The sequence below is a fragment of the Bos taurus genome, chromosome 16 (genome assembly GCF_002263795.3).
Source record: "Bos taurus isolate L1 Dominette 01449 registration number 42190680 breed Hereford chromosome 16, ARS-UCD2.0, whole genome shotgun sequence".
Lineage (NCBI taxonomy): Eukaryota > Metazoa > Chordata > Mammalia > Artiodactyla > Bovidae > Bos > Bos taurus.
In genome coordinates, this window is record NC_037343.1 from 67977466 (window position 1) to 68004141 (window position 26676).

The 26676-nt window shown below is 38.5% G+C and overlaps 1 protein-coding gene across 2 annotated transcripts in view; it reads left to right on the plus strand.

Moving 5' to 3' along the window:
• The window catches only part of PLA2G4A (phospholipase A2 group IVA), a 174257-nt gene that overhangs the window by 70442 nt on the left and 77139 nt on the right, over positions 1–26676 (plus strand). For both annotated transcript variants that reach the window (XM_059875405.1, NM_001075864.1), the window contains 4 exon segments: positions 3774–3922; positions 5001–5114; positions 19794–19831; positions 22501–22642. In XM_059875405.1, the coding sequence (XP_059731388.1) occupies positions 3774–3922; positions 5001–5114; positions 19794–19831; positions 22501–22642 (443 nt within the window).

A 26676-nucleotide genomic window follows, 5' to 3' on the forward strand; every position in this document is an offset into this window, starting at 1 on the left:
TTTCCACTGTCTAGCAACCTTTGATGTCTCCTCTTCGATGTGTCTTATTAATGAAGCAAAACTAGAAAAACCACCAGTCTTGACAAAAACTTTTAGAGTATTGACTGTATTCAAAAGTAAAAATAAGAATCTAAAATGACAGCTTTGCACCAGATTTCAATTTTTTCTTTTTTAAAAACTGTCCTTTGGACTTCCCTTGTCCAGTGGTTAAAACTGCACTGCCAGTGCAAGAGGCATGGGTCACTTCCAGACCGGGGAACTAAATTCCTCACGCCATGTGGCATGGCCAAAAGATTAAAAAAAAAAATCTGTCGATGTTCTGACATATAAACACAGGGCTGGCATCATGTTGTATGGGATTTCTTAATTATTTTGCAAGAGTTAGAATCTGGAAAAGCATATGACCCGATGAGAGTCCAAAATGAGAAGATGGTAATATCGCTGGTTGATTCATGCCACTTCAATTTGCTGCTTCCTTCCCCTATCTAGTTCCTCACAAAGAACTTCACTTTCTACTTTCTCTTTCTTATTTGACTGGAGAAAACCTGTCCCTTCTCTTTTTCAAAGATTCAAATAAAGATCAAACCTCATAAGGCCATTTCTCCACCTACGATTTAACATTATGTGCGTGTAACCACCTGGGTGACTGAGTTACTAGTCACTAGGTTAGTGTATCTGCTTGTCTTCCTTGCCTCTAAAATTAGGCTCTTAGCATCTGACTCACTTCCACATTTCAAATCTGCGCCTTCGTGTTTGACTCCCTCAAACCGCTTCTTGAAGGGCAGTCCCTGGCGTTCAGTAGGCACCCAAATATTTGTTGAATGAGTGAATGATGTATACCATGTTTACTTCCCCTTCCTGGCATACTTTTTGTTTTCCAAGATTAGCTTTTGCTTGTTTTTTTGTTTTCCAATATTTTCTTGTTGTTGTTAAGTCTCTAAGTTGGGTCTGAGTCTTGACGCCCCCAGGGACTGTAGCCCGCCAGACTCCTCTGTCCGTGAGGTTTCCCAGGCAAGAATACTGGAGTGGGTTGCCATTTTCTTCTTCATTTCTAATATTTTGGGGCGGGTTGGGGGGGAAAGAGCATGAGTCCCACAAAAAACTAAATTTACGGGATGAGGAAGGGCTACGTTTTTGTACATTTAATGTGAAGTGGCATTGCATATTCTCTTTAAGAGTATGTATTTACTTCTACTCAGAAAAGGAAAGGTGTTTTTCTTTATACTCTTCCACCTCATGCGATTCTAATAATTTTATTTAGTTATTTTTGGCTGCTCTGGGTCTTCTTTGCTGCATGTGGGCTTTCTCTAGTCCTGGCCAGTAGGACTACCGTCTAATTGCAGTGCATGGAATTCCCATTGCAGATGGTTCTCTTGTTGTGGAGCACAGGCTCTAGGATCAGGGGCTTCAATAATCGTAGCTCTCGGACTCATTCGTTATGACGCCTGGACTCTAGAACACAGGCCCAGGAGTTGTGGTTCATGGGCTTATTTGCCCCACGGCATGTGGAATCTTCACAGACCAGTGATCAAACCTGTATTCGCTGCATTGGTAGGTGGATTTTCAACCACTGGACCACTAAGGAAGTCCTCTACTTGCTATTCTAAATATGTAGTTTTATTTGTGGTTTGCAGCCCTGAGCACTGGTGACATGGCAGAAGCGTGGTTAAGGAAAAGGACCAGTCATCTCTTGGTTGAGGAGTGAGTTGAATCCCCTTGTAGCATGTCCTTCTCTTGTTTGGCCCATTTTCTCTTGCCATCCTTCCTGCCTAGTCTTCTGTTAGTCTTCTAATTTGTCTGCCATTGACCTGTCGAGAGAGAAAAGCGTCAAGTTAGAAATTGCTATACATAAATGTTCTAAACCAATACATTGTGTACCTTACACAATATTACATATCAATCATATCTCAATATGAAGAAATACATAAATTCAATGAAAATAACTAGCTATTTCCTTCTGTCTAAAAGAAAGATATCAAAAGTGTGAACAGACATGATCTCCTCAGATCAACTGAGTAATTGTTTAAAAATGCAGATCCCCATTCTCTCTATAGATCTGATTATGGGTCTTATGGAATGAGGGTCAAAGTTTTGTGTATTTAATCAAAACCCTAGGCATTTATCTTATACTCTCAGTCTAAGACTCAGTTGCCCTTGACTAATGATACATAAACTTCAAGTGGAAAAATTAACTAAATGACAATCCCAAATGCTTATTCTTCTTTTGTAGATCTTCTAACTTAACAGTTAAAACAAAAAGCCCACTTAAAAAGTCTGATAAACACAGAGAAGAACTGTGATGGGCATCAATTACATTATTTGACCATAACTATTGTAAAAGGACAAAGTATATTTTAAAAAATTATTCCAAAAATTATTCTTTGAAAGCCAGTCATTTAAGAACTATTGTTTTTGCTTTTCCTTTGTTTTCAATGTTTGCATCTTTTTTTGTGTGAACTTTTGCACCTCTGTCTCTTTCTTTCCACCCTTACCCTCTCTGTTTCCACTCTCCCTCTCTTCCCTTTCTCCTGTCTCCCTTCTTCTTCTCCAAAACTCCTTTCCAGCTCCTCTTTCCTTGGCAAGCCACCCATTATGATCACATCTTTAGCACTTAGGAGCATGATGTCATTGAGAGAATGACCGTTGCAGTCGCATCTTGCTCTGATACTTACTAGCTGTGTGATATTAACACTTCTCATTTCTTGTTGCCTCAACACTAAAAGTACTTTATAGTGCTGTTTTGTGAGATTAGAATGAGACTCCCGCGTGTGAAGTGCTCAGCAGAAATCCTGTCAGTCATCACTCGATGGCTGGTTTTTGTGGTTTTGAGTTATAATGGCCACACAGGAAAGGATGTGTTAAAGAGAAAAGTTGAGTCCTTAAGTTAGGGGACCTTAAACATTGTGATAGTTGTTAGATTCTGAAGACGTTGTTCACAGTCTTGTAAGAAAAGTGCAGTAGTGTAAGATGAGGATTCAGAGGAGCCACTAAAGAGAGAATGATCAATATTTCCACGCACAGGGTCAGTTGCCTAGCTATTAAATATATATAGAGAGAGGGAGGAAATTTAAACAGTTCATTACAGTTATTTCTCTCAGTTTAAAATGGTACTCATATCATGTCCTGACTCAGTGGGTCTTTGCATGCAACTGAAAAAGCTGTCACTTCCTTGATATACTCACTTCCATCTGATTGAGTACCCCCATAATAAATACAGAAATATGTATTGACTACTATTGTAAATGCCTCCCGTTAGAGTTTTTCAGTGTACAATTTGTACAACCATCCAAGGCAGCTTTATAACCTTAAACAGTATTTATGTCACACTGGCTTCATTATTTGGTTTGGCAAATAACGTAGTTGGGTAATTTTTCTAATACAAACAATCATGATGATCCTGAGCTCATAATCTTGTCACCATTGTAGTCCTGGGGTAGAGGTTATGTTGTGGTTAGCTAAATGAGATTGTTATCATTGTCTGCAGTTGGACTGAGATGTTGATTGCAGTGACCATGACCTCTAGGCAGTCCGAGGAATTCTAAATAGGTCTCCTAATAAATGATTCCCTCTCAAAGGACTGTTAGGAAGTACAGGGGCATAATATTTAGAAAGCATATAACCTACAATGTTCTTCCATTATATATTATTTGGTCTCAGACATTTCAAATATGTAATTGTAGATTCATTGAAAATAACCTAACACATGTCAATAAAAACAAATCAGAATTTAATCACATTTTTGCTTCCTTCTCACTTGTGTTTAATGTCTACAGTTGACACTCCAGACCCCTATGTGGAACTTTTCATCTCTTCAACCCCCGACAGCAGGAAGAGAACAAGACACTTCAATAATGACATAAACCCTGTGTGGAATGAGACCTTTGAATTTATTTTGGATCCTAATCAGGAAAATATTTTGGAGGTAAGTGAGTCATTGGGGGATAGTGGGTCAGTGGGGGTCAAGTGAGTCACTGGGGGGGGAGGCGGTTATCTTCAAGTTGAGCTTGAAAGCATCAAATTTTTCCTCTCACTGCCTTCATCCTTCTTGGTTAGGTAGTTGGAATACAGCTGTGCAGTATATGGTAGATGAGCTTCTAGCTGCTACACATCAAGGTATGTGAGCGTCCAAATGCAGAAGTTAGGTGGGGCTAGAGTCTTTAATCGGAGAAGGCAATGGCACCCGACTCCAGTACTCTTGCCTGGAGGATCCCATGGATGGAGGAGCCTGGTAGGCTGTAGTCCATGGGGTCTCTGAGAGTCGGACATGACTGAGCAACTTCCTTTTCACTTTTCACTTTCATGCATTGGAGAAGGAGATGGCAACCCACTCCAGTGTTCTTGCCTGGAGAATCCCAGGGACGGGGGAGCCTGGTGGGCTTCCGTCTATGGGGTCGCACAGAGTCGGACACGACTGGGGCGACTTAGCAGCAGCAGCAGCAGCAGAGTCTTTAATCCTCACCATGTACTTTGCTACAGTCCATGGGGTCACAGGAGTCAGAGTGATTTACTGACTAAACCATGCCAATCAATTGCACTTTGGAGAAAACATTCTTTCTGTTTTAAAAGGGAGGATCCGAGTACAAAAGATAAAATATTGCCAATTGATTAGGATGTCAAAATAAGTTAACTTTATTAGCTTAAATTTGAAATACTTAGCTTTAAAATAAGTTCACATAGATCTTTTCCAACCGTTGCATGAGTTTTCTACATTAACTTCTTTCTCATATTCCAAAATAGCATTTCCTCTGACAGGGGAGAAATTTCATTTTTCAAAATGTGATAATGAACAGGTCAGTCACAAAAGTGAAAACATGAATGATTATGTTAGAAACTCAGAAAAGACAAAGTATTATTACTAGTAGAATATTTAGGATTTCAAATGACTATTAAATATTACTTGAAATTTTTCATTTTTTTAAAGTGTGGTGGAGATTTTAGATATAATTTCCAAAGATCCTGGAAAAATTTGATACCTGTGCTCTATTTTTAACTCTCTACAGATCACTTTAATGGATGCCAATTATGTTATGGATGAAACTCTTGGGACGACAACGTTTCCCATATCTTCTATGAAAGTGGGAGAGAAGAAACAGGTTCCTTTTATTTTCAATCAAGTAAGCAACACAACAGAATTATTTTTCAACCTTATATCAGATAAAGTCTAGTTAATCTGGAAAGTTGGAGTTTAATGTTTGGAAATCCTTCCCCTCCTTCCTTTCTTTTTTTCTTAGGTGTGCTGCGTTTCTGAGATTTCAATAATTTTTTTAAGAATAATAAAACTCTAGAAAAATTATTTACACTGAGCAAACATTAGATTCTTTTTATAGGAAACTAGCATTTTACAATGAGAAATGTAAGCAACTGGTAGACCAGGATTCAGAAAGTGTCAATGCATTAATTTATTCTTGTTGGGTACAGCTCAGTGTTTTTGTCCCTTCAAATGATTTTCCAAATCTCTCTCCTCTCACCTAAATGTACATATCTCTTAATCTTACCTCCTTTCCTAACAGTTATCATCCTGAATTATCTCTTTCTTCATGAACCTCCATGATAATTACATGTTGTTCATTGGGACTGAATCTTTTAACCTCTTCAAACTAACATCCTGTAGGCCAGGAATTTAGAATAGTGGTCATGCATGCCTAAGAACTGACTTAAGCCCTGAGGACTACCTGATCAGTTCTTGTAGTCAGAGGAACCCTGGTGCCTTATGAACACTGCAGTCACATACTCCCCACTGATCCCTTTAGCTGCTCCAGGAAGCATGTCTTCTATATGTTTTCTGTCCAGTGCCAAGAGATACACTGGCCACATTTTAAAGTTATTTCATTCATTCCTCTTTCAAGTGTTTACTGGAGTCTACCCATCACTGTGTTGTGTTCAAGGCATCTAAAGAAGAATAACATATAGGAAGCTTTTCCCTCAATTATCTTCATCTGGGGCAGAGGTGAGGTAGAGGTTGGGAAAGCAAATGGGTATAGGGAGATATATGTGATGAAAAGAAACCACCACACAGCAAGATAAAGTATCAGTGAGGTATATACAGAGTGCAGTGGGAAGACAGAATAAAGAGTGTGTTATGAGAGGAGGCCAGGTGTGGATCCGTATCAGTAGGTGATTTTGAGCAGGTCAAACAGTGAACATAGCTGTTAACACTTTGTCATTTGAAGCCAGGTTGTTTGGTGTTTAAATCCCACCTTTGTTTCTTACCATCTGTTTCATCCTGGCAAAATCACTTAGCTTCTCTGAATCTCGATTTACTCACCTGTGAAGTGGAGATCCCTCGAGGAGGAAATGGCAATCCACTCCAGTATTCTTGCCTGGAAAATTCGATGCTCAGAGGAGCATGGTGGGCTACAGTCCATGGGGTCTCAAGAGTTGGACATGACTGAGTGACTGAGCATGCAAAGTGGAGATAATATCTCATAGGAGAATTGCTATGATTAAATGAGTTAATTCTATTTATATATATCTATATAATTTATATGTAATATAGCAAATATATTGTAATGCATATTACATTTAAATATACTCTGATATAATTATTCAGTTCAGTTCAGTCGCTCAGTTGTGCCCGACTCTTTGTGACCCCATGAATCACAGCAAGCCAGGCCTCCCTGTCCATCACCAACTCCTGGAGTTCACTCAAACTCATGTCCATCAAATCGATGATGCCATCCAGCCATCTCATCCTCTGTTGTCCCCTTCTCCTCCTGCCCCCAATATCTCCCAGCATCAGACTCTTTTCCAATAAGTCAACTCTTCGCATGAGGTGGCCAAAGTATTGGAGTTTCAGCTTCAGCATCAGTCCTTCTAATGAACACCCAGGACTGATCTCCTTTAGGATGGACTGGTTGGATCTCCTTGCAGTCCAAGGGACTCTCAAGAGTCTTCTCCAACACCACAGTTCAAAAGCATCAATTATTTGGTGCTCAGCTTTCTTCACAGTCCAACTCTCACATCCATACATGACTACTGGAAAAACCATAGCCTTGACTAGACGGACCTTAGTTGGCAAAGTAATGTCTCTGCTTTTGAATATGCTATCCAGGTTGGTCATAACTTTCCTTCCAAGGAGTAAGCATCTTTTAATTGGCTGCAATCACCATCTGCAGTGAGTTTGGATCTCCGAAAAATAAAGTTTGACACTGTTTCCACTCTTTCCCCATCTATTTGCCATTAAGTGATGGGACCAGATGCCATGATCTTAGTTTTCTGAATGTTGAGCTTTAAGCCAACTTTTTCACTCTCCTCCTTCACTTTCATCAAGAGGCTTCTTAGTTCCTCTTCAATTTCTGCCATAAGGATTGTGTCGTCTGCATATCTGAGGTTATTGAGATTTCTCCTGGAAATCTTGATTCCAGCTTGTGCTTCTTCCAGCCCAGCGTTTCTCATAATGTACTCTGCATATAAGTTAAATAAGCAGGGTGACAATATACAGCTTTGATGTAGTCCTTTTCCTATTTGGAACCAGTCTGTTGTTCCATGTCCAGTTCTAACTGTTGCTTCCTGACCTGCATACTGGTTTCTCAAGAGACAGGTCAGATGGTCTGGTATTCCCATCTCTTTCAGAATTTTCCACAGTTTATTGTGATCCACACAGTCAAAGGCTTTGGCATAGTCAATAAAACAGAAATAGATATTTTTCTGAAACTCTCTTGCTTTTTCGATGATCCAGCGGATGTTGGCAATTTGATCTCTGGTTCCTCTGCCTTTTCTAAAACCAGCTTGAACATCTGGAAGTTCACTGTTCACGTATTGCTGAAGCCTGGCTTGGAGAATTTTGAGCATTACTTATATTTATATAATTTTGTATGAAATATGATTATCTATTAGTTTATGCATTATGTATATAACATTACATTTAAAATGTGCTCAGTCATGTCCAACTCTCTGAGGCCCCATGGACTGTAGCCCACCAGGCTCCTTTGCCTATGGAATTTTACAGGCAAGAATACTGGAGGGAGGTGCCATTTCCTACTCCAAGGGATCTGCCCAACCCTGGGAGGATCGAACCCACATATAAAATATATAAGAATAATTGATTATAGAAATATAGATAATACTCACATAGATTAGCCATCCATACATATAGTATTTAGTGCCTCATACATGTGAGTGTGCCTATTAAGCAGTATATAAATGTTTGAAAAGAGCTGAATTTCAGTAGGCAGAGAAGAAGTTATGAGCATTCTAGTTCCTAGTAGAAACTGCAAAGGCATGGAGTCTTGAAAAAAGAAAGCAAGCTGAGGCATGACAAGTTACAGAGCTTGGCAAGTACATGCTGGGAGGCACTGGGTAGAGAGTTAGAGGTGGTTAAAGGCTAACATTACCTGGGCATGTTACTAAGGTCAGTTTTCAACAGACCCTTGTTGAGGGCTTTGTAAGCACAATGGCCTTTCCAAAATGGAACATTTTTTTCTGCTCTTCAGTCTATGACTCAAAGATTGATTTTAAGAGAGGAAATTGTAGGAAAACATGCATTACCTCTCCTGTCATTTCCTATGCTCAGGTGTGTGGCTGCCGGGCTCTGAAAAAGACTTTGTGCATTCCTGAATTTTGAGTAGCTTATATAATTATTTTCTTTACCGTGCTTGAAAAAACAGTTGGCAAAGCAACTTTTTTTTCATTACACCATTCTCAAGAGTCCTTTGTAGTTTCAATCTGAATGAGAGTTCTTTTTTTTAATTAATTAATTTATTTCTTAAAATTTATTTATTTTTGGCAGCACTGGGTCTTTGTTGCTGCCAGCTAGCTTTTCTCTAGTTGCAGCGAGCAGGGGCTAGTCTCTAATTCTGATGTGCAGGCTTCTCATTGTCGGGGCTTCTCTTGTTGCTGAGCGTGGGCTCTAGGAGCGTGGGCTCTATGGCACAGCCTCAGTAGCTGTGGCTCATAGGCTTAGTTGCTCTGAGGCATATGGAATCTTCCCAGTCCAGGGCTGGAGCCTGCACCTGCTGCATTGGAAGCATCGAGTCTCAACCACTGGACCACCAGGGAAAGTCCCTCCATTAACTTATTTCTAGATACTTTTTAATTCATGAATTTCTATGCCCTAGAAAGAATGTCTTGTTTATCATTTGACTGTTTTTACTCAGAAGTTTCCAATGCTTCCCATTTACAGATATGGAGAATGATAATGTAATAATTAAAATCTAATGATAATGCAATAATGATATCTAATGAAATGATAAAGTAATAATTAAAAAAATCTTTTTTAGGCATCTTTGAAGTATTTACCTAGCCGTAGCTTATTTTTTAATATGAGAATCTGAGTCTTTACAGTGTACCTAAACTTTGTTTAATATCAGGAAAGCTATCAAAAATTTCATTTTCAAGGAATTAATAGTCTGTTTGGAGAAGGAGTAAACATTCATGGTAGGCTGATAAGTAATAGAATAAGCAGTCTCATGACACATCTATTCACTGATTGATTTGTTCAACACTGATTGTGTTCCAGGGAATATTCCAGGTGATAGGCAGACAGCAGAGGACATGGTGAATGATGGTTCCCAGGGAGCTTGCATGTTGAGGGGAAAAGTAAATAGGCACCAGGAAGCAAAAGGATAATCAACATAACATCAGCCAGTGATAAATACTCTGGGGAAAATAAAATAGAGGGGTGTGATAGAGAACAGTTGGTGGGCAGTGGAGTTTATATAGCCAAAAAAGGCCTTTCACAGGTATTATTGTTTTCTTTAAATTTTCTTATCAAAATTTCCAAGCATATGCAACGTTGAAATATTTTTACATTGGATACCCATATAAATGCTACCTGGATTCTACAATCAACATTTTATGCTATTTGCTTTTCACATATTTTTGTATCTGGTCCATCCATCAAACCATCTTGATACATACTTATGTATGTGTATGTATGTGTGTGTATATATATATATATATATATATATATATATATATAGTGGCCATAATAAGGCTTGTGAGATCTTAGTTCCCTGACTGGGGATCAAATCCAGCCTCTCAGCAGTGAAACTATGGTGTCCTGACCACTGAGCATCCAGGAAAGTCTCCATCTTGATGCATTTGAAAACAAACTGCAGGTCAAGAGGGATGGGACATATGTATACCTATTGCTGATTCATGTTGATGTGTGGCAGAAGCCAACACAGTTCTGTAAAGCAATTATCCTTCAATTAAAAAATAAATAAATTTCTAACTAAAAAATAAAACAGACTGCAGACAACAGCCTGTTTAATCCCTAAGCACACTTCAGCACATCAGTAACTAGAGTTCAGGATTTATGAATTGTAATTGCAAGTACCAAATAAATCATGTAGACAGTGTAGACAATGAGAATTATACGGAGGAATCGTTCATCCATTTATACATTTTGCAAATAACAATGGAGCACCTACTGTGTGAACAGTCTTTAGGTACTACTTATTCAGCGATACACAAACAAACAGGAATCCTTCCCCTCCTGGAACTCACATTCTATTGCATTGGCCAAAAATTTTGTTTAGGTTAGTCCCATAACAGCGTACAGAAAACCCGAATGAACTTTTTGCGTAACCCAATACCTAGTAAGATAAATAAGTAAAGGATACCTATGTTGGACAGAGAGCTAAATAAATCAAGGAAGGAGGAGAGGGGAGTAGGCGTATGTCTGTGAAGAGGGTTGCAAATGCAGTTCCAAAAATGTGACTAAGAATAGCATCTGTGATGCTATCTGAAAGCAGAAGGCGCTTGGAGTGGGAAGGTCTTGAAGCAGAAGTTTGCCTGACTTCTTGAGAACAGCGAGAGGGAGAGCATGGCTGGAGCACAAAGAGTCGCAGGGAGGGTGGCCGGCTGGAAATGAGGACGGGCCTGTGGTCACAGTGGACCCTTGTGGGTCAGTAGTGGGGGCTTGCTCTTAAGGGCAGGATGCAGTTGGGTCACTGAAAGGTCAGAAGGCCATTCTGGTGGAGAGAAGAGCCCTGAGCCTTTGCTCATAGTTCCAGGACTAGAAAGGACAAGCATGTTCAGGAAATGGCGTCTAGATGAGTGCCGGTGGGGGTGTGGGGGTGGGCAGAGCATTCATGTGTGAAGGAAGAATAGGTACCTGGAGATCAAGCCTTAGCAGGGCTCAAATTCGAGATGCTGAAATTCGAGTAGTATCTTACTGATATCAGTGAGTCATGGAAGGTTTTTGACCAGATCATGGGGGAATTTAGAGCAAACAGGATTTGGCTTTTTCCTCAGAAGTATTACTAAGTCAAAAGTTGGTACATAGAGATATAGAATGTTTGATATTGAAAACAGAAGTTGATATAGCTTTAACAGACTAGCTCTGTTGAAAGTGGCAGGTATAGATATGAGGAATACAGGGTGACATGAGCAAATGATACATGTGGCATTAGCTTTAATGTGTCAGGAAAAGGAGAATTGAATGATTGCTCAGTGACAGTGAGAATCAACTGAAGTTGGAAAGCAGGAAGTTTTTCAGCTTTTCCTGAGACTATGATTTATCATTCAATTCAATTTTAGAATGCTCTCTTTTTTTTTTTTTTTTTTTTTTGAGGAGAAAACTAATTTGAGCCCCACAGTTTTGTTTCCCAGCTAACATTCATAAAATCTGGGTTAGGCTGTGCTTGTTGGAATCATAAGTTTGGAGAGAGTCAGAGTTGTCTTGGTGAGACGTGCAGCTTCTCAGACCCTAGGCTCAGAGTCAGACAGACAGCTGTCTGGGTTGGAATCATGATTTGGCTACTTATTCACTCTGTGATGTCGGATGAATTTTTTTTTTTCTTTTAGCCGTGTATTTCTATTTGTGAAGTAGAGTTATATGTAGTACCTACCTCTAAAGGTTGTGGTTATGGTTAAATGAGTTAATAGATGGAAAGTTTTAGAGCAGTGCCTGGCTCACTAAGCACCAAATAAATATTAAATATTCTCATTATAATTATACTGGCTGGATTGAAGTATTTGTTGAGTGCTTCATCAACCTGACTTAACTCTTAACACTTGCTGATTTGAACTTACTGACCAAAATGAACTTCTTTATATACAGGTAGAGACTGTACATTTAGTGATCATTGTTTCAACCCAGTTCAGAATCAAAAATGCTCTAGTCACCCATTCAGTTCAGTTCAGTTCAGTTCAGTCACTCAGTCATGTCCGACTCTTTGCGACCCCAAGAATCACAGCACGCCAGGCCTCCCTGTCCATCACATCTCCTGGAGTTCACTCAAACTCACGTCCATCGAGTCGGTGATGCCATCCAACCATCTCATCCTCTGTCTTCCCCTTTTCCTCCTGCCCCCAATCCCTCCCAGAATCAGAGTCTTTTCCAATGAGTCATCTCTTCGCGTGAGGTGGCCAAAGTACTGGAGTTTCAGCTTTAGCATCATTCCTTCCAAAGAAATCCCAGGGCTGATCTCCTTTAGAATGGACTGGTTGTATATCAAGTGTGACATTTGTTGCAATATCCCATTTTTAAGTGGAAAGATAGGGTTTCTTCTGAATTCAATATGTTTTGTGTAAGCAAAATCACCCACTTCAATAAAATCATGAACATACTAAGGTTTTGAAGTTAGATGGGTAAAAATTACACTTTTTTTTAAATTTTCTAGATAAATCTTTATCTTGGGCCAATACTCTGAGGAAGGTAGTCTTGGATTTCCTGCTGTATGGTGTTTCAGTTGGACATATTTATTTGGAAGTTAGTGTTATTGTTTTAACATAGCCATATCTCATGGTTTCTGTGGTATCTTAACTTTGACTGAATGTTTTCTTTGGTTATTGTGCTTTCCTGATTGCGACTTGAAAATGAATGAGACAGTCCCATAGAAAAGATAGTGACAAAATTAAGAAAAGGTAGTTTTGATGGTGAGTTAGTATCAGAATGATTGCATTGGAAAAGTATGTATTGATATGTGAAGGCAAAGACTACGATTTAGCACAGTGAATGAGACAGAGCAGACTTTGGAGGGAAAGCAAGAGATATATATAATTTCATGAGAAATTTGGGAGATCTTCAGCTAAGATGTGAATGCCATTGTATTAACACAGGGCAGAGTTCAGACATAGGTCAAACAATTCCTGACTTTATGAGAGAACGCATTTGTATTTTGGCGTACTAGCAGTGAAAACTTAGGTGAATCTATTTTGATACTTCTACAATTTATAACTTTTAAACTTCGGGGCACCTGAGTGTGCCCTTGCATCCTTGGGATCCTCTTCTGGACCGAAGTTCCATCAAGGACTAGAACACTTTCAGTATGTTTAATGTTACTTATCTGACCTGACAGGCATCAGATACTTTCATTTTTGAATGAATGGATAAATGAATGTGGGAAATACAGGAAACCTGGAAAGTGCTCAGACGAGCATAATGAAAGTAAATGAAGTTTAAAAAAGAGAAAAACTTAAGAGCATGAGACATTCCCATTTGAAAAAGAGGTAGTATTTTGGTTTCATAGTAGTGCTGTAAGAAGTCTGATTTATTGTATGATAGCTAATGGTTACACCGTTCTTTCTGAATTTCCAATCTCCATGTTAAAAAAAAAGGGACTTTATGGAAAAAGAGACTGTTGTCAAAAGTAAACAGGAAAACTCTGTGATAAAGTGAAACATGGCTACAGAAGTAATAGTGTATTTTTTTTTTTGTCTTTCAAATCTTTTAAGACTGCCTGGGATATTTTGGGAGGTACAACTGCCCTGAATTCTTGGGTGATAGATTATATGATTCCTGGTAGTGAATGCAAATTTAATTTTATTAAGAAGCTGTATTTGTTAGCAAGACTTACTGTGGTGATCCTATGGCAATATATACAGACACCAAATCATTGTTATATACCTGACACTAATATAATGGTATATGGAATTACATCTCAATTAAAAAATGTTAGTTTGCAGTGACATCAAAAAATCATATGTATTTTTAAAAGATGATTTTAGCAGCATATCATTCAATTTTAAACATGCAAAATTTATTTAGATGTGACTTGTATTGGTGAGATTATAATTTCCCCTCTGTACCTGGATTGCCTGCATTTTTACATCCACATCTGATTCCTTCTTCATAGGATGAAGTAACAGTTTATGTAAACATGATTCTTTGTAAAAATGACCCTTATTTGTTGATATAATTTTTTTTGTTGTTATCTTGCATAGGTCAGGTAAATATCATGTAATTCTCCCGAAAGATGTAATGATTATTGAGTCAATATGGTAATAAGCTGCTCTTTGTTTCTAACAAGTGGGGAATGGGTAAATTGAGTTAGGAAGGATCAGAATTCAAAATCAGTTTTATTGAAAGTAAAGCTTGTGAATATTGGAGTGTTATAATAAGTGATGGTATGGCATATTTGAAGAGCTCTTTACTAATACGATAGATTTTCAAGTTAAAACTTATTTGACTGTGTGCATCTTTTGGAAATAATTCTAAAGGACTTTCTTAATGCTGGGCACAGTGCTGATTTTATTCACTTTATTATTTCAAAATAACCCTCGGAAGTTTGCAAGAGAATTAGTGGGTTAGATACTTTGAAAATTATTTTTAAGTCTGAAATGGCTTTAGAAAAATAGTTTCTCGCCTATAGTTCCCCTACCCTGCCTGCCCCAACAGAACATCTTCCATTTTAAGCCTCGAAAACTGTTTTGCACTGTGAAATTCAAGGAAGAGATTGTTGTTTATCCCTAGAATATGCAGTGAGGACAGCCTGCTTTTTATATTAGTAATTCCTAGAAGAGGTGGACTTCTCCTCATTGTCCTGGCTAAGTGTATTTTGGGATTGAGGAGCCCAGGGAGATTTGACCACCTCCCTTTTAGTAGCCTTGATACTGCAAGCAACCTGGAAGTGGGTGATGCAGAACTGCTTCATGTGATGTGTGGGAAGGAGTTTTCAACAGTTGTTTAATGCCTCACAGGAAGTACATATTTTTGTGGCTCTTTTATCTGTAATGATACGTTCCAGGTGAACGATGCAGAGAGATTGTGAATGTCCATCTTCATAGCATGTCTGAACATAGAGCATCAAGTAGGGGAATTTAAAATTTCCTCCAGGTTGTGGGTGGTCCTCTGGGGCAACACATGGAAGTAAGGACCTGAATCCTTGTGACAAGAACCATGGCAGCACCTTCTATAATACTCCAAATTTCAGAAAAATCACATCTTCTCTTCTCTCCTCCTGCCTTCATTTGAAGAGTCTTATCTGTCTGTCTAGGATCACGAGTGTCTTAGCCAAGAAAGGTTGCATTTGGATGTAGAAGGGACATTCTCATGGAGAAAACAAATATGATAAACATAGCAGTTAATTTTCCTTTTATTATTGTTGGGACAAGTAGGCATTAGATATATTCAGACATCAGATGTTTTTAAATGTAAAATATTTAGAGAGCTTCTGAGAGCAGTTGAGAAGCCAGCTTTTTCCCACTTTCTGTCATGAGGTGGCATATTGAAATAGAAAGCCCATTCCAACTTAGGATTTTTCCATGAGTTAGAAAACTCCATATTGTAATCTTGTTCTTTTAATTTCCATTCTTTCTTGGGGCTTTTGCCCTTTGTAGATAAAAACAGTAAGTCTAGTCTCATTTTAATACCAGTTTTCATGTATTTTTTTTTAAACAAGCAGACCATGTTTTATCCACTTGTTTTTCTTACTGAATATTTGAAAGTAACCTCACTCAGTGTAAAATGTTTTCCAAGCCCCTCTTTGGGAAAGATTCCATTTGAAATGTAGAAATGGAAATGTGCTGAAATGTGGTCTGAGCAGTGCTTTCCTTGATAGAATGCATAGCAATTACATAAATTGTTTAGAAGCCAATCACCTTTTTGACTTAAAACTGAATTATAATTTATCTAGGCATGAATAATTTCATTTGTACTGGGATTCTTGATTATTTTATCAACTTCAAAGTAATACTGAATATTCATAGAATTCCTTATGAGAACTGCTGTGTGGGTGGGACCAGCCTATGATTTTTTCCTCTAGTAGCAATGAAATATTTCTTGACAGGAAATGATACCTCATATGCTGCTCTTCCACACACACATGCACAGTAATTCAACAGATACTTATTGATTGTATGTTGTATGCCAAACACCGTGCAATGAACTTGTAATAGAGACCTACTTAAGACAGAGCTTACAATCTAGTGGGAGAGGCAATTTTTTGTACAGATTTTATTTCCATGCCTTTTTCTTACTCATAAAATTCAGTACTGAGAATTACCCATAAGATTATTTTAACATTTGGAAAGCTCCATCTAGTTTGTTTTATTCCATCTCCTGAAACTAAAAAAAAAAAAAGTCAATAATCTGCAGCATTTTATGCTGGCTCAAAAAATGTCCTCTTCCCAGGTTAAGAGGCATATCCTCAGTTCAGTTCAGTTGCTGAGTCGTGTCCGACTCTTTGTGACCCCATGAATCGCAGCATGCCAGGACTCCCTGTCCATCACCAACTCCCTGAGTTCACCCAGACTCACGTCCATCGAGTCAGTGATGCCATCCAGCCATCTCATCCTCTGTCATCCCCTTCTCCTCTTGCCCCCAATCCCTCCCAGCATCACAGTCTTTTCCAATGAGTCAACTCTTCGCATGATGTGGCCAAAGTACTGGAGTTTCAGCTTTAGCATCATTCCTTCCAAAGAAATCCCAGGGCTAATCTCCTTCAGAATGGACTGGTTGGATCTCCTTGCAGTCCAAGGAACTCTCAAGAGTCTTCTCCAACACCACAGTTCAAAAGCATCAATTCTTCAGCCCTCAGCCTTCTTCACAGTCCAACTTTCACATGACCACAGGAAAAACCATAGCCTTGACTAGACGAACCTTTGTTGGCAAAGTAATGTCAGCTGCTTTTGAATATGCTATCTAGGTTGGTCATAACTTTCCTTCCAAGGAGTAAGCGTCTTTTAATTTCATGGCTGCAGTCACCATCTGCAGTGATTTTGGAGCCCCCCAAAATAAAGTCTGACACTGTTTCCACTGTTTCCCCATCTATTTCCCATGAAGTGATAGGACCAGATGCCATGATCTTTGTTTTCTGAATGATGAGCTTTAAGCCAACTTTTTCACTCTCTACTTTCACTTTCATCAAGAGGCTTTTTAGTTCCTCTTCACTTTCTGCCAAAAGGGTGGTGTCATCTGCATATCTGAGGTTACTGATATTTCTCCTGGCAATCTTGATTCCAGCTTGTGTTTCTTCCAGTCCAGCGTTTCTCATGATGTACTCTGCATATAAGTTAAATAAGCAGGGTGACAATATACAGCCTTGACATACTCCTTTTCCTATTTGGAACCAGTCTGTTGTTCCATGTCCAGTTCTAACTGTTGCTTCCTGACCTGCATACAAATTTCTCAAGAGGCAGATCAGGTGGTCTGGTATTCCCATCTCTTTCAGAATTTTCCACAGTTGATTGTGATCCACACAGTCAAAGGCTTTGGCATAGTCAATAAAGCAGAAATAGATGGTTTTCTGGAACTCTCTTGCTTTTTCCATGATCCAGTGGATGTTGACAATTTGATCTCTGGTTCCTCTGCCTTTTCTAAAACCAGCTTGAACATCAGGAAGTTCACGGTTCACATATTGCTGAAGCCTGGCTTGGAGAATTTTGAGCATTACTTTACTAGCATGTGAGATGAGTGCAATTGTGCAGTAGTTTGAGCATTCTTGGCATTGCCTTTTTTTGGGATTGGAATGAAAACTGACCTTTTCCAGTCCTGTGACCACTGCTGAGTTTTCCAAATTTGCTGGCACATTGAGTGCAGCACTTTCACAGCATCATCCTTCGGGATTTGAAACAGCTCAACTGGACTTCCATCACCTCCACTAGCTTTGTTCATAGTGATGCTTTCCAAGGCCCACTTGACTTCACTTTCCAGGATGTCTGGCTCTAGGTCAGTGATCACACCATTGTGATTATCTGGGTCGTGAAGATCTTTTTTGTACAGTCCTTCTGTGTATTCTTGCCATCTCTTCTTAATATCTTCTGCCTCTGTTAGGTCCATACCATTTCTGTCCTTTATCGAGCCCATCTTTGCATGAAATGTTCCCTAGGTATCTCTAATTTTCTTGAAGAGATCTCTAGTCTTTCCCATTCTGTTGTTTTCCTCTATTTCTTTGCATTGATCGCTGAAGAAGGCTTTCTTATCTCTCCTTGCTATTCTTTGGAACTCTGCATTCAGATGCTTATATCTTTCCTTTTCTCCTTTGCTTTTCACTTCTCTTCTTTTCACAGCTATTTGTAAGGCCTCCCCAGACAACCATTTTGCTTTTTTGCATTTCTCTTCCATGGGGATGGTCTTGATCCCTGTCTCCTGTACAATGTCACGAACCTCATTCCATAGTTCTTCAGGCACTCTATCTATCAGATCTAGGCCCTTAAATCTATTTCTCACTTCCACTGTATAATCATAAGGGATTTGATTTAGGTCATACCTGAATGGTCTAGTGGTTTTCCCTACTTTCTTCAATTTAAGTCTGAATTTGGCAATAAGGAGTTCATGATCTGAACCACAGTCAGCTCCTGGTCTTGCTTTTGCTGATTGTATATAGCTTCTCCATCTTTGGCTGCAAAGAATATAATCAATCTGATTTTGGTGTTGACCATCTGGTGATGTCCATGTGTAGAGTCTTCTCTTGTGTTGTTGGAAGAGGGTGTTTTTTATGACCCTCTTTTATGCATTTTCTTGGCAAAGCTCTATTAGTCTTTGCCCTGCCTCATTCCTTATTCCAAGGCCAAATTTGCCTGTTACTCCAGGTGTTTCTTGACTTCCTACTTTTGCATTCCAGTCCAGTTCTGTTCTATTTGAAGGTATTCAACACATTCATTCAAACAATTTTCTTAAGGTATCTGATGTAATAAAAATAATAGCACCATTTTACAATTGTGCAGCAAACCTTGAAACATTTTCTTATTTGCTTCTTGTAACAATCTAAAGTTACATCGTTTATCACTAATGGCAGGGATAACATTGAGAAGATCTTTCTATGCAATATATTTATAGTCTCTGGGAAGACATTTTCTAATACCCCTTTTCTCTGTGGATGTTAGTCATTCTTTTCTTCATTAAACCCAAATCGGCCTGTTGGAAGGATTGAGTCCTCCCATAAGTTTGGTTGGTTCACACAATATTGAAAAAATAAAAACTTGAGCCCCACATCCCAATTTCAGATGTTGCTTACACTGACCACAGTTGGCTGGCCCCTAGTCTTGCTGTCCACCCCACAGGCATTCTGTTTTTGGTTTACTACAGCATACATTTGTCACAAATGTGCAAATGTGACTTTTCATCCAGATTTTCTTTAATTTTGGCCCCTGATTTTGAGGCCTGGGGATAGCCCCTAAATAATTGTACACATCTCTGTAGTTTTAAATCTTAGGAAATTTTTATGATTTTTGAAAAATGATTTTTAAATGCACTGCTTTTTTTGATGAAAGAGGATAACAACTCTATCAAGGCAATTCTTATGCTTGTTAAAATCATGTATAAGACTTCTCTGGTGGTCCAGTGGTGAAGACCCTGCCCTTCCACTGTAGGGACGAGGGTTCATGCCCTACAGTGGGGTGGATCCCTGTTCAGGGAACTGTGATCCCACATACCCCATGGCACAGCCAAAAAGGAAAAGGAAAAAATGATTATAAAGTAGGCTTATCTCATCAAAAAAACAGCAAGAAATTATTTATTGAAATACACCTGTAATTTAGGATCTTAATAGAGCTATGGTACTTTTATTTTTAATACAGTTTTAGGTTAAAAATCATCTGTCACTCAAAAACTATTTTGACTTTGTTTGCATTATAAATAACACACATCCATTTTATGACCTAACTGACTAATTTATCTGTTCTAGGTCACTGAAATGATTCTGGAAATGTCTCTTGAAGTTTGGTAAGTGCATTTATTTCATTGGATGGAAAATATTGTGAGTGATCCACAGATTTTAATTGTTCAACATTATGCTTTTAATATGCAAGGTAATTCTGACAGCTTTGAGTATCAAAAATGCACACTAAATGTACTTTGCTTTTCTTTAGCTCTCTCCTAATAGTTACAGCAGTAAAAAAAAAAAAAAAAAAACTAATATTCTTTGCTTAAGTTTCCAGTAATTTGGTGGTTAAATCATAATTGTCAGAAGAAGAGCCTTTAGAAAGGGCCCTCCATCAAGTTAAATATCTATTCCCATATAAATAAATACAGCTATGGAGGCTGATTTTTCCTGGTTGATTCAGATGGATATTAAAAAACATGAAAGTGATCATACACAGAAAACTGTAAGAGGAAACACTGAAAATTGAGACTGCCTTTGTTCATAATGATCAGCTGGAAAACAAATGATTAAGTTCCACAATGTGTGTTGCGCTTTCAAAGTGGCCTCCAGTAATGAATGTTGGAAATTCAATTTACTTATTTTCAAATGGTGAGCCTTAGGGGAGTCAGGGGCCTTGAGAATAAGTTCATCTCTGATCTAAGACTGAGGTCAATAGATGCTGCCTTCCTCAAGCTCTCTGCATGTCTTTGAAGTGGGTTTTTACCAAAGTTACTAATACACACTTTATTTACATGGACACCACAGAATTAGTGTAACATTTTATATCTTATAATTTGCTAAATGAATGAGTATGGATACATTGACATTGGGTTTATATATTTTTCTTATTTTGATCCCTGGATAATATTGATTCAACTTAGAAAATTATTGCATAAGTTACTGTTGCCCTTCCGTATATATCAGGATATATCAAAGGACAGTCCAGCTTTTTTGCTTCTGTTATTTTGCATTACATCGATTCTCGCTTGTAAGTGATATATTTTGGCATGAGATTAGAAATATTTTTGTTTCTCGACCATGAAAGTAATGGGAAATGATCTCCATTGGTGTAATTAGGACACTATCTTGCCTGGAAAATCCCATGGACGGAGGAGCCTGGTAGGCTGCAGTCCATGGGGTCGCCAAGAGTCAAACACTACTGAGCAACTTCACTTTCACTTTTCACTTTCATGCATTGGAGAAGGAAATGGCAACCTACTCCAGTGTTCTTGCCTGGAGAATCCCAGGGACGGGGGAGCCTGGTGGGCTGCTGTCTATGGGGTTGCACAGAGTCGGACACGACTGAAGCGACTTAGCAGCAGCAGCAGCAGCTTTAGCAAAGCAGAATTATCAAAAATAATGTAGGAAAAAAACTGCAGCTAAATAGTATACATAGATCTAGAAGCAATTTACTATATATCTACAATAAACTTTAATCAAACTCTAGTTTTACGTGTTAATTTGTCTTGATTCTAAAATGAAATGCTCTTTAAAGAAAAATTCAATTTTTATGGAAAGTCTTCAATTAAATAAAAAATAAAATCAGGAAAGAAATTAATTAGAGAGCTTAAAGATGGTACAGGAGATATGAACCATACTTCTGTTATTATATTTGCCAAATTATTCAAAATGTTTTCAATTTTCTTTTACATATTTTCATACTGATATCTTCTAAACATCTATGTTTATTGCTTTATTTGTAGATCTTTTAAAAATCATGCTTCTTGTGCTTAATGTAAGATAATGATCAGTATAGTATATTACAAGGAACATGAGTTGTAGAATGAGAAGTCCTGGATTTAAGTACCTGCTTGCTAATTTTGGTAATGGTTGAAATATTTCTAATCACTTTTTTACTTGCTGCTACTGCTGCTAAGTCACTTCAGTCGTGTCCGACTCTGTGCGAACCCGTAGACAGCAGGCCACCAGGCTCCCCAGTCCCTGGGATTCTCCAGGCAAGAACACTGGAGTGGGTTGCCATTTCCTTCTTAAGAGGAAAGTGAAAGTGAAGTCGCTCAGTCATGTCTGACTCTTAGCGACCCCGTGAACTGCAGCCCACCACGCTCCTCCGTCCATGGGATTTTCCAGGCAAGAGTACTGGAGTGGGGTGCCAAGTACTTTATAAATGTATCTATTGGGACAATTTAATGCAGTGTTCTTTCTAAAGAGCGTGTCTTACAGGAAACTTTGCCACATGTTTGTGGTAATACTGCTTGTAGTAGTTAAAAAAATGGACATAAAACCAATACTTATGGATACATATATTGTGCAATAATCACATAATGAAAATGCCTCAGAGTAGTGAAGATATTTGAATTTGTTCTACTTATAAACACAAATGAATCCTCAAAAAAAGTTCAATGGAAAAAGTGATTTGCAGAATACACCTGGTTGATAGCATTTACACAAAATATTAAAAACCTATAAAATGACTCTATATTATTTAGACCTAAATGTATAATGTAAAATTATAAATAAGTACATCAGAAAAAGAAAGAGCAAGTTTAAGGTAGGGGTTACCTGTGAGGAACAGAAGAGGAGATAAAACTGAGGAGTGTCCCTTGGATGTTGCTGTGATAAGATACAGTAGCATCATTTTATAGTTTCATTTCAGATCCCGTCCTAGGAAACGGCTGAGGGAAGAAGTGAGAATATATCAGTGTAGTTACGGGGCTTGTGGGAACTGGATGATGTATAACAAGGCTATAGACTTGAGGACATTAGTTTATTATCTCTGTTTTATACGCAGTTCATCCCCAGACCTCCGGTTTAGTATGGCTCTGTGTGACCAGGAGAAAGCTTTCAGACAACAGAGAAAGGAAAACATAAAGGAAAACATGAAGAAACTGCTGGGTCCAAAGAATAGTGAAGGCTTGCATTCTACACGTGATGTGAGTTGGAAATTTTTCAAAATGTTTTTGCAATTTAATAACAATTTTGTTTGTGCTCTCTCTCAAATTCCTCTCAAATGTGAAGATATTGAGACTGAGTATTATTTCTTTATCTTTCTAAGGTAAGGTGAGTATTTCATAAATGGAAACTCTTCGAGGAAGATAATCACAAGGACTGCCCATATTTCATAGTATTTATCAGATGTAATTTTTAAAAGAAGCATAGGCATACTGATGCACAAACAAGATGTTCATTTCATTTGTAGGAAAAGTTTAACCTGTAAACGGGTCATTGAATTCATTTTAATACAAACTAAGATTAAATAATTGTGGAAATTGTCATTACTGAACCAGAACAAAATGTTATAAATCTTAATGACAACAATAAACAAAATTTTTTTTCTTAAAAGACATGAATAGGGGAGATAAAAGGAAATGTTTCAAATTATTACTATTTCATAGCAGGGAGTGAAAAGATATCCAAAGTTGGCCAGGTAGTTAAAACAATGATCTCCACATGTGAATATTTTTCATGATTCTAATTATAGAGAGATGTGAAAATTTAAAAAGTTTGTCAACGAATATTGAAAGTACAATCCTTCAATTGTACTTTAACTCCTTTTTCTTCCCTTAAATTCCAGCAAAGTAAATGCCATTTATTTTATTCAGTAACATATTATATAATCCAGTTTTGTCTGCTTATCTACTTATCCCTTCTCTGATTTATGTATGTAAGTATATATGTATGTATGTATGTATCTACGTGCCTACCTACCTATCTACCTATCCATCCGTCCATCCACCCATCCATCCATCTATTGGTCTATTCTTCTTTATGAAATCTAAAAATAAATTCCTGCCATGGTTAATAATTCTGTATTATATATTTTAAAGTTGCTAAGGGTAGATATTAAAAGTTTTTATCACATGAAAAAATTTTATGACTATGTATAGGGATGAATATTAGCTAGACTTATTGTGGTGATAATTTCACAATATATACAAATAACAAATCATTATGTTGTACACCTAAAGCAGTTATAAGATATGTCAATCATACCTCAATGAAACAACATTTAAAAAAGTGCCGTAGTGATGCTCATCAAATGATGATAATGGAATTTCTTCTTAATGGCATATCAGGTAATAGTTTTTACTTATTGCATTGAGCTTTTCTGTTAATTGAATATTTTAGATGAATATAATTTACTTTTAGAAAGATATTAAATGCATGAAAGTGGAAGTCGCTCAGTTGTGTCTGACTCTTTGAGACCCCATGGACTGTATAGTCCATGGAATTCTCCAGGCCAGAACACTGGAGTGGGTAGCCTTTCCCTTCTCCAGCAGATCTTCCCAACCCAGGGATCGAACCCAGGTCTCCTGCATTGCAGGTGGATTCTTTACCAGCTGAAACACAAGGGAAGCCCAAGAATATTGGAGTGAGTAGCTTTTTCCTTCTCCAGGGGACCTTCTTGACCCAGGAATCGAACTGGGGTTTCCTGCATTGCAGGCGGATTCTTTACCAACTGAGCTATTAGGAAAGCCCCTATTAAATGCATAAGTCAATATATATCTATAAGCATGCATAGTTATCCCCATGCACGTACTCACAGACCAGGGATTCAAGATTATTGTAAATTAAGGACCAAATGCAATTGGAAATGAGAGAGAAATTCTGAGTAAGGGGACCAGATGTGTACCTGTTCCATAAGTGATAACAGAGTATCTACCTGTGTTTCTAGGTGAATATCGGGGTCAAAAGCCGGTCCGCTGATGCTGAAATGGCTTTGCTATGATAGGAGCAAACTATAAGATAAGATGTTGCTGATGGGGAGTTTTTGCTAAAAGGAAGCTTGGAGGAGGAGCACAACCTCCATGGATATTTCTATTTAAGAAAAAATGAGAGAATTCTCTTCAGTCCTTCATCTCATGGTTGTCTATTGTCTCAGTTAGCGTGATGGCCCTGGTGGCTCAGACGGTAGAGCATCTGCCTACAATGTGGGAGACCTGGGTTCGATCCCTGGGTTGGGCAGATCCCCTGGAGAAGGAAATGGCAACCCACTTCAGCATTCTTGCCTGGGAAATCCCACAGATGGAGGAGCCTAGTAGGCTATAGTCTGTGGGGTTGCAAAGAGTCAGACACAACTGAGTGACTTCACTTTTTTCCCTTTTCATTGTCTCAGTGAATAAGTCCTTGAAGACACATCCTTGACTACATATTACTCAGGAGTTTCTGGTTTCCTGGGATGTCTTTATGATTTTGTTTTCTGCCTTTCTTCAGCAGTTCCACACCTTCTTTTTGTCCCCCGCCTTGTCCCACACTGTTATATCCTTGGAGCAGAGAAATGATATTTCAAGTTAGTTTTCATTTCTGCCATTTGTCATTTGTTGAGACACTGTGCTAGGAAATGAAGGTGAACAAAGCTGAAATGGTTAATACCAAACAGTCACTTTCCTTGGCGAGGTTTAAAGCCTCGCTGGGGAGAAAGACATTTAAGCAGAAAAAAAGTGATGGAAATGGGTCCCGCTGTTAATTCATGGCTCTCAGCTTCATTTGCGAGACCCTTTCTGGCTGTCTCAGTGCTTCCTCACCTTGCTGCTTTCCATTTATTTGCAAATGGAATGAGATTGTTTCTTATTCCCAGCTGCTTATCCACCCTCTGGCTCCCTCACAACGGATAGACTAGCCTGCTAATCTGGGAAATTAAAGTCATGAGATGATAAATCTTTCATTTCTTGCCAGAGGACTGACATATTCCATAGCCCGGGTTTAGCCTTTGCCACTTCCCTCTGAGTTCAGTAGAAGAAACCACACCTTTTCTTTCCAATTCAGTCACCTCACACCACAGATAGGGATGGCAAACCCCGATTAGGAATCCCAACATAGCGACTTTCCAGTCTTCGCAGGACCACTCCCCGCCTCTGTTGTCGGCCTCGACCTCTCCGTGAACTTTTCCTATAAAAACATAATCATGCTCTAAACTCTGATACATTTAGAAAAAAAAAAAAAAAAAACAGAACCAGAAAAATCCCCTGGAATGGACATTCCCTTCTCTTTTCCGCTCTGCTTCTCTCCTTATCGTCACAAACTTTTTCACAGTTTCCTACACAGTCTCATTCTACTTCCTTGCTTTCCTCAGGCGTCTGCCCTCATGATTCTCCTGCAGCTGCTCCACTGGTCCCCAGTACCAAGGAACACATGCAAAAGGATCTTCTGGCTCTGTCTTAAACCTAATTCGATAGCTGCAAATGACTCATGTTTTCTGCTATTTGAAACAATCACTCTCCTTCACTTACTATCTTCTCTCTTTTATAAAAATTAGTGTTTTGTCAGAGCATAGACGCTTTACAATGTTGTGTTAGTTTTTACTGTACAGCAAAATGAATCAGCCATACATACACATCTATCCCCTCCCTTTGGGCTTCCTTCCCATTCAAGTCACCACAGTGCATTAAGTAGAGTTCCCTCTGCTATTTGGGCTTCCCTGGTGGCTCAGATGGTAAAGAATCTGCCTGCCATGCAGGAGACCCTGGTTCCGTTCAGTAAGTTCTCATTAGTTACCTATTTTATACGTAGTATCAATAGGGTCTGTGTGTCAATGCCAGTCTCCCAAGTGTTCTCACCCTTTCTCCCCTTGGCATCAATATGTCTACCGTCTTCTCTTTATTTTCATCATACCTATTTGGTTCCCTTTACCAGATCTTCTTCCTCTGCACATTATTTATGAGTTCTTCAAGACTCCGTGCCAAGCCCCTTTTCTCTTCATTCCGCACACTTAAGAATTTTCTCTCTCTTCCATGTGTCACCCAACACCTTTGGGCTGAGATGGTGTTGTTTCTCAGTGACTTAGAACTTTCATGTTTCTCAGTGACTTAGAACCTCCCTTGTGATCTTCAGACCTGAATATTGGTACCTCCTTTTACTGATTCATTCACTTGTATTCTTCACATCTCACACTCAGCATATTTGAATCCGAACATCAAATCCTCTCCTTTTTATAGTTCTGCTGATGCTTGTCCTCCTCCTTTCCATT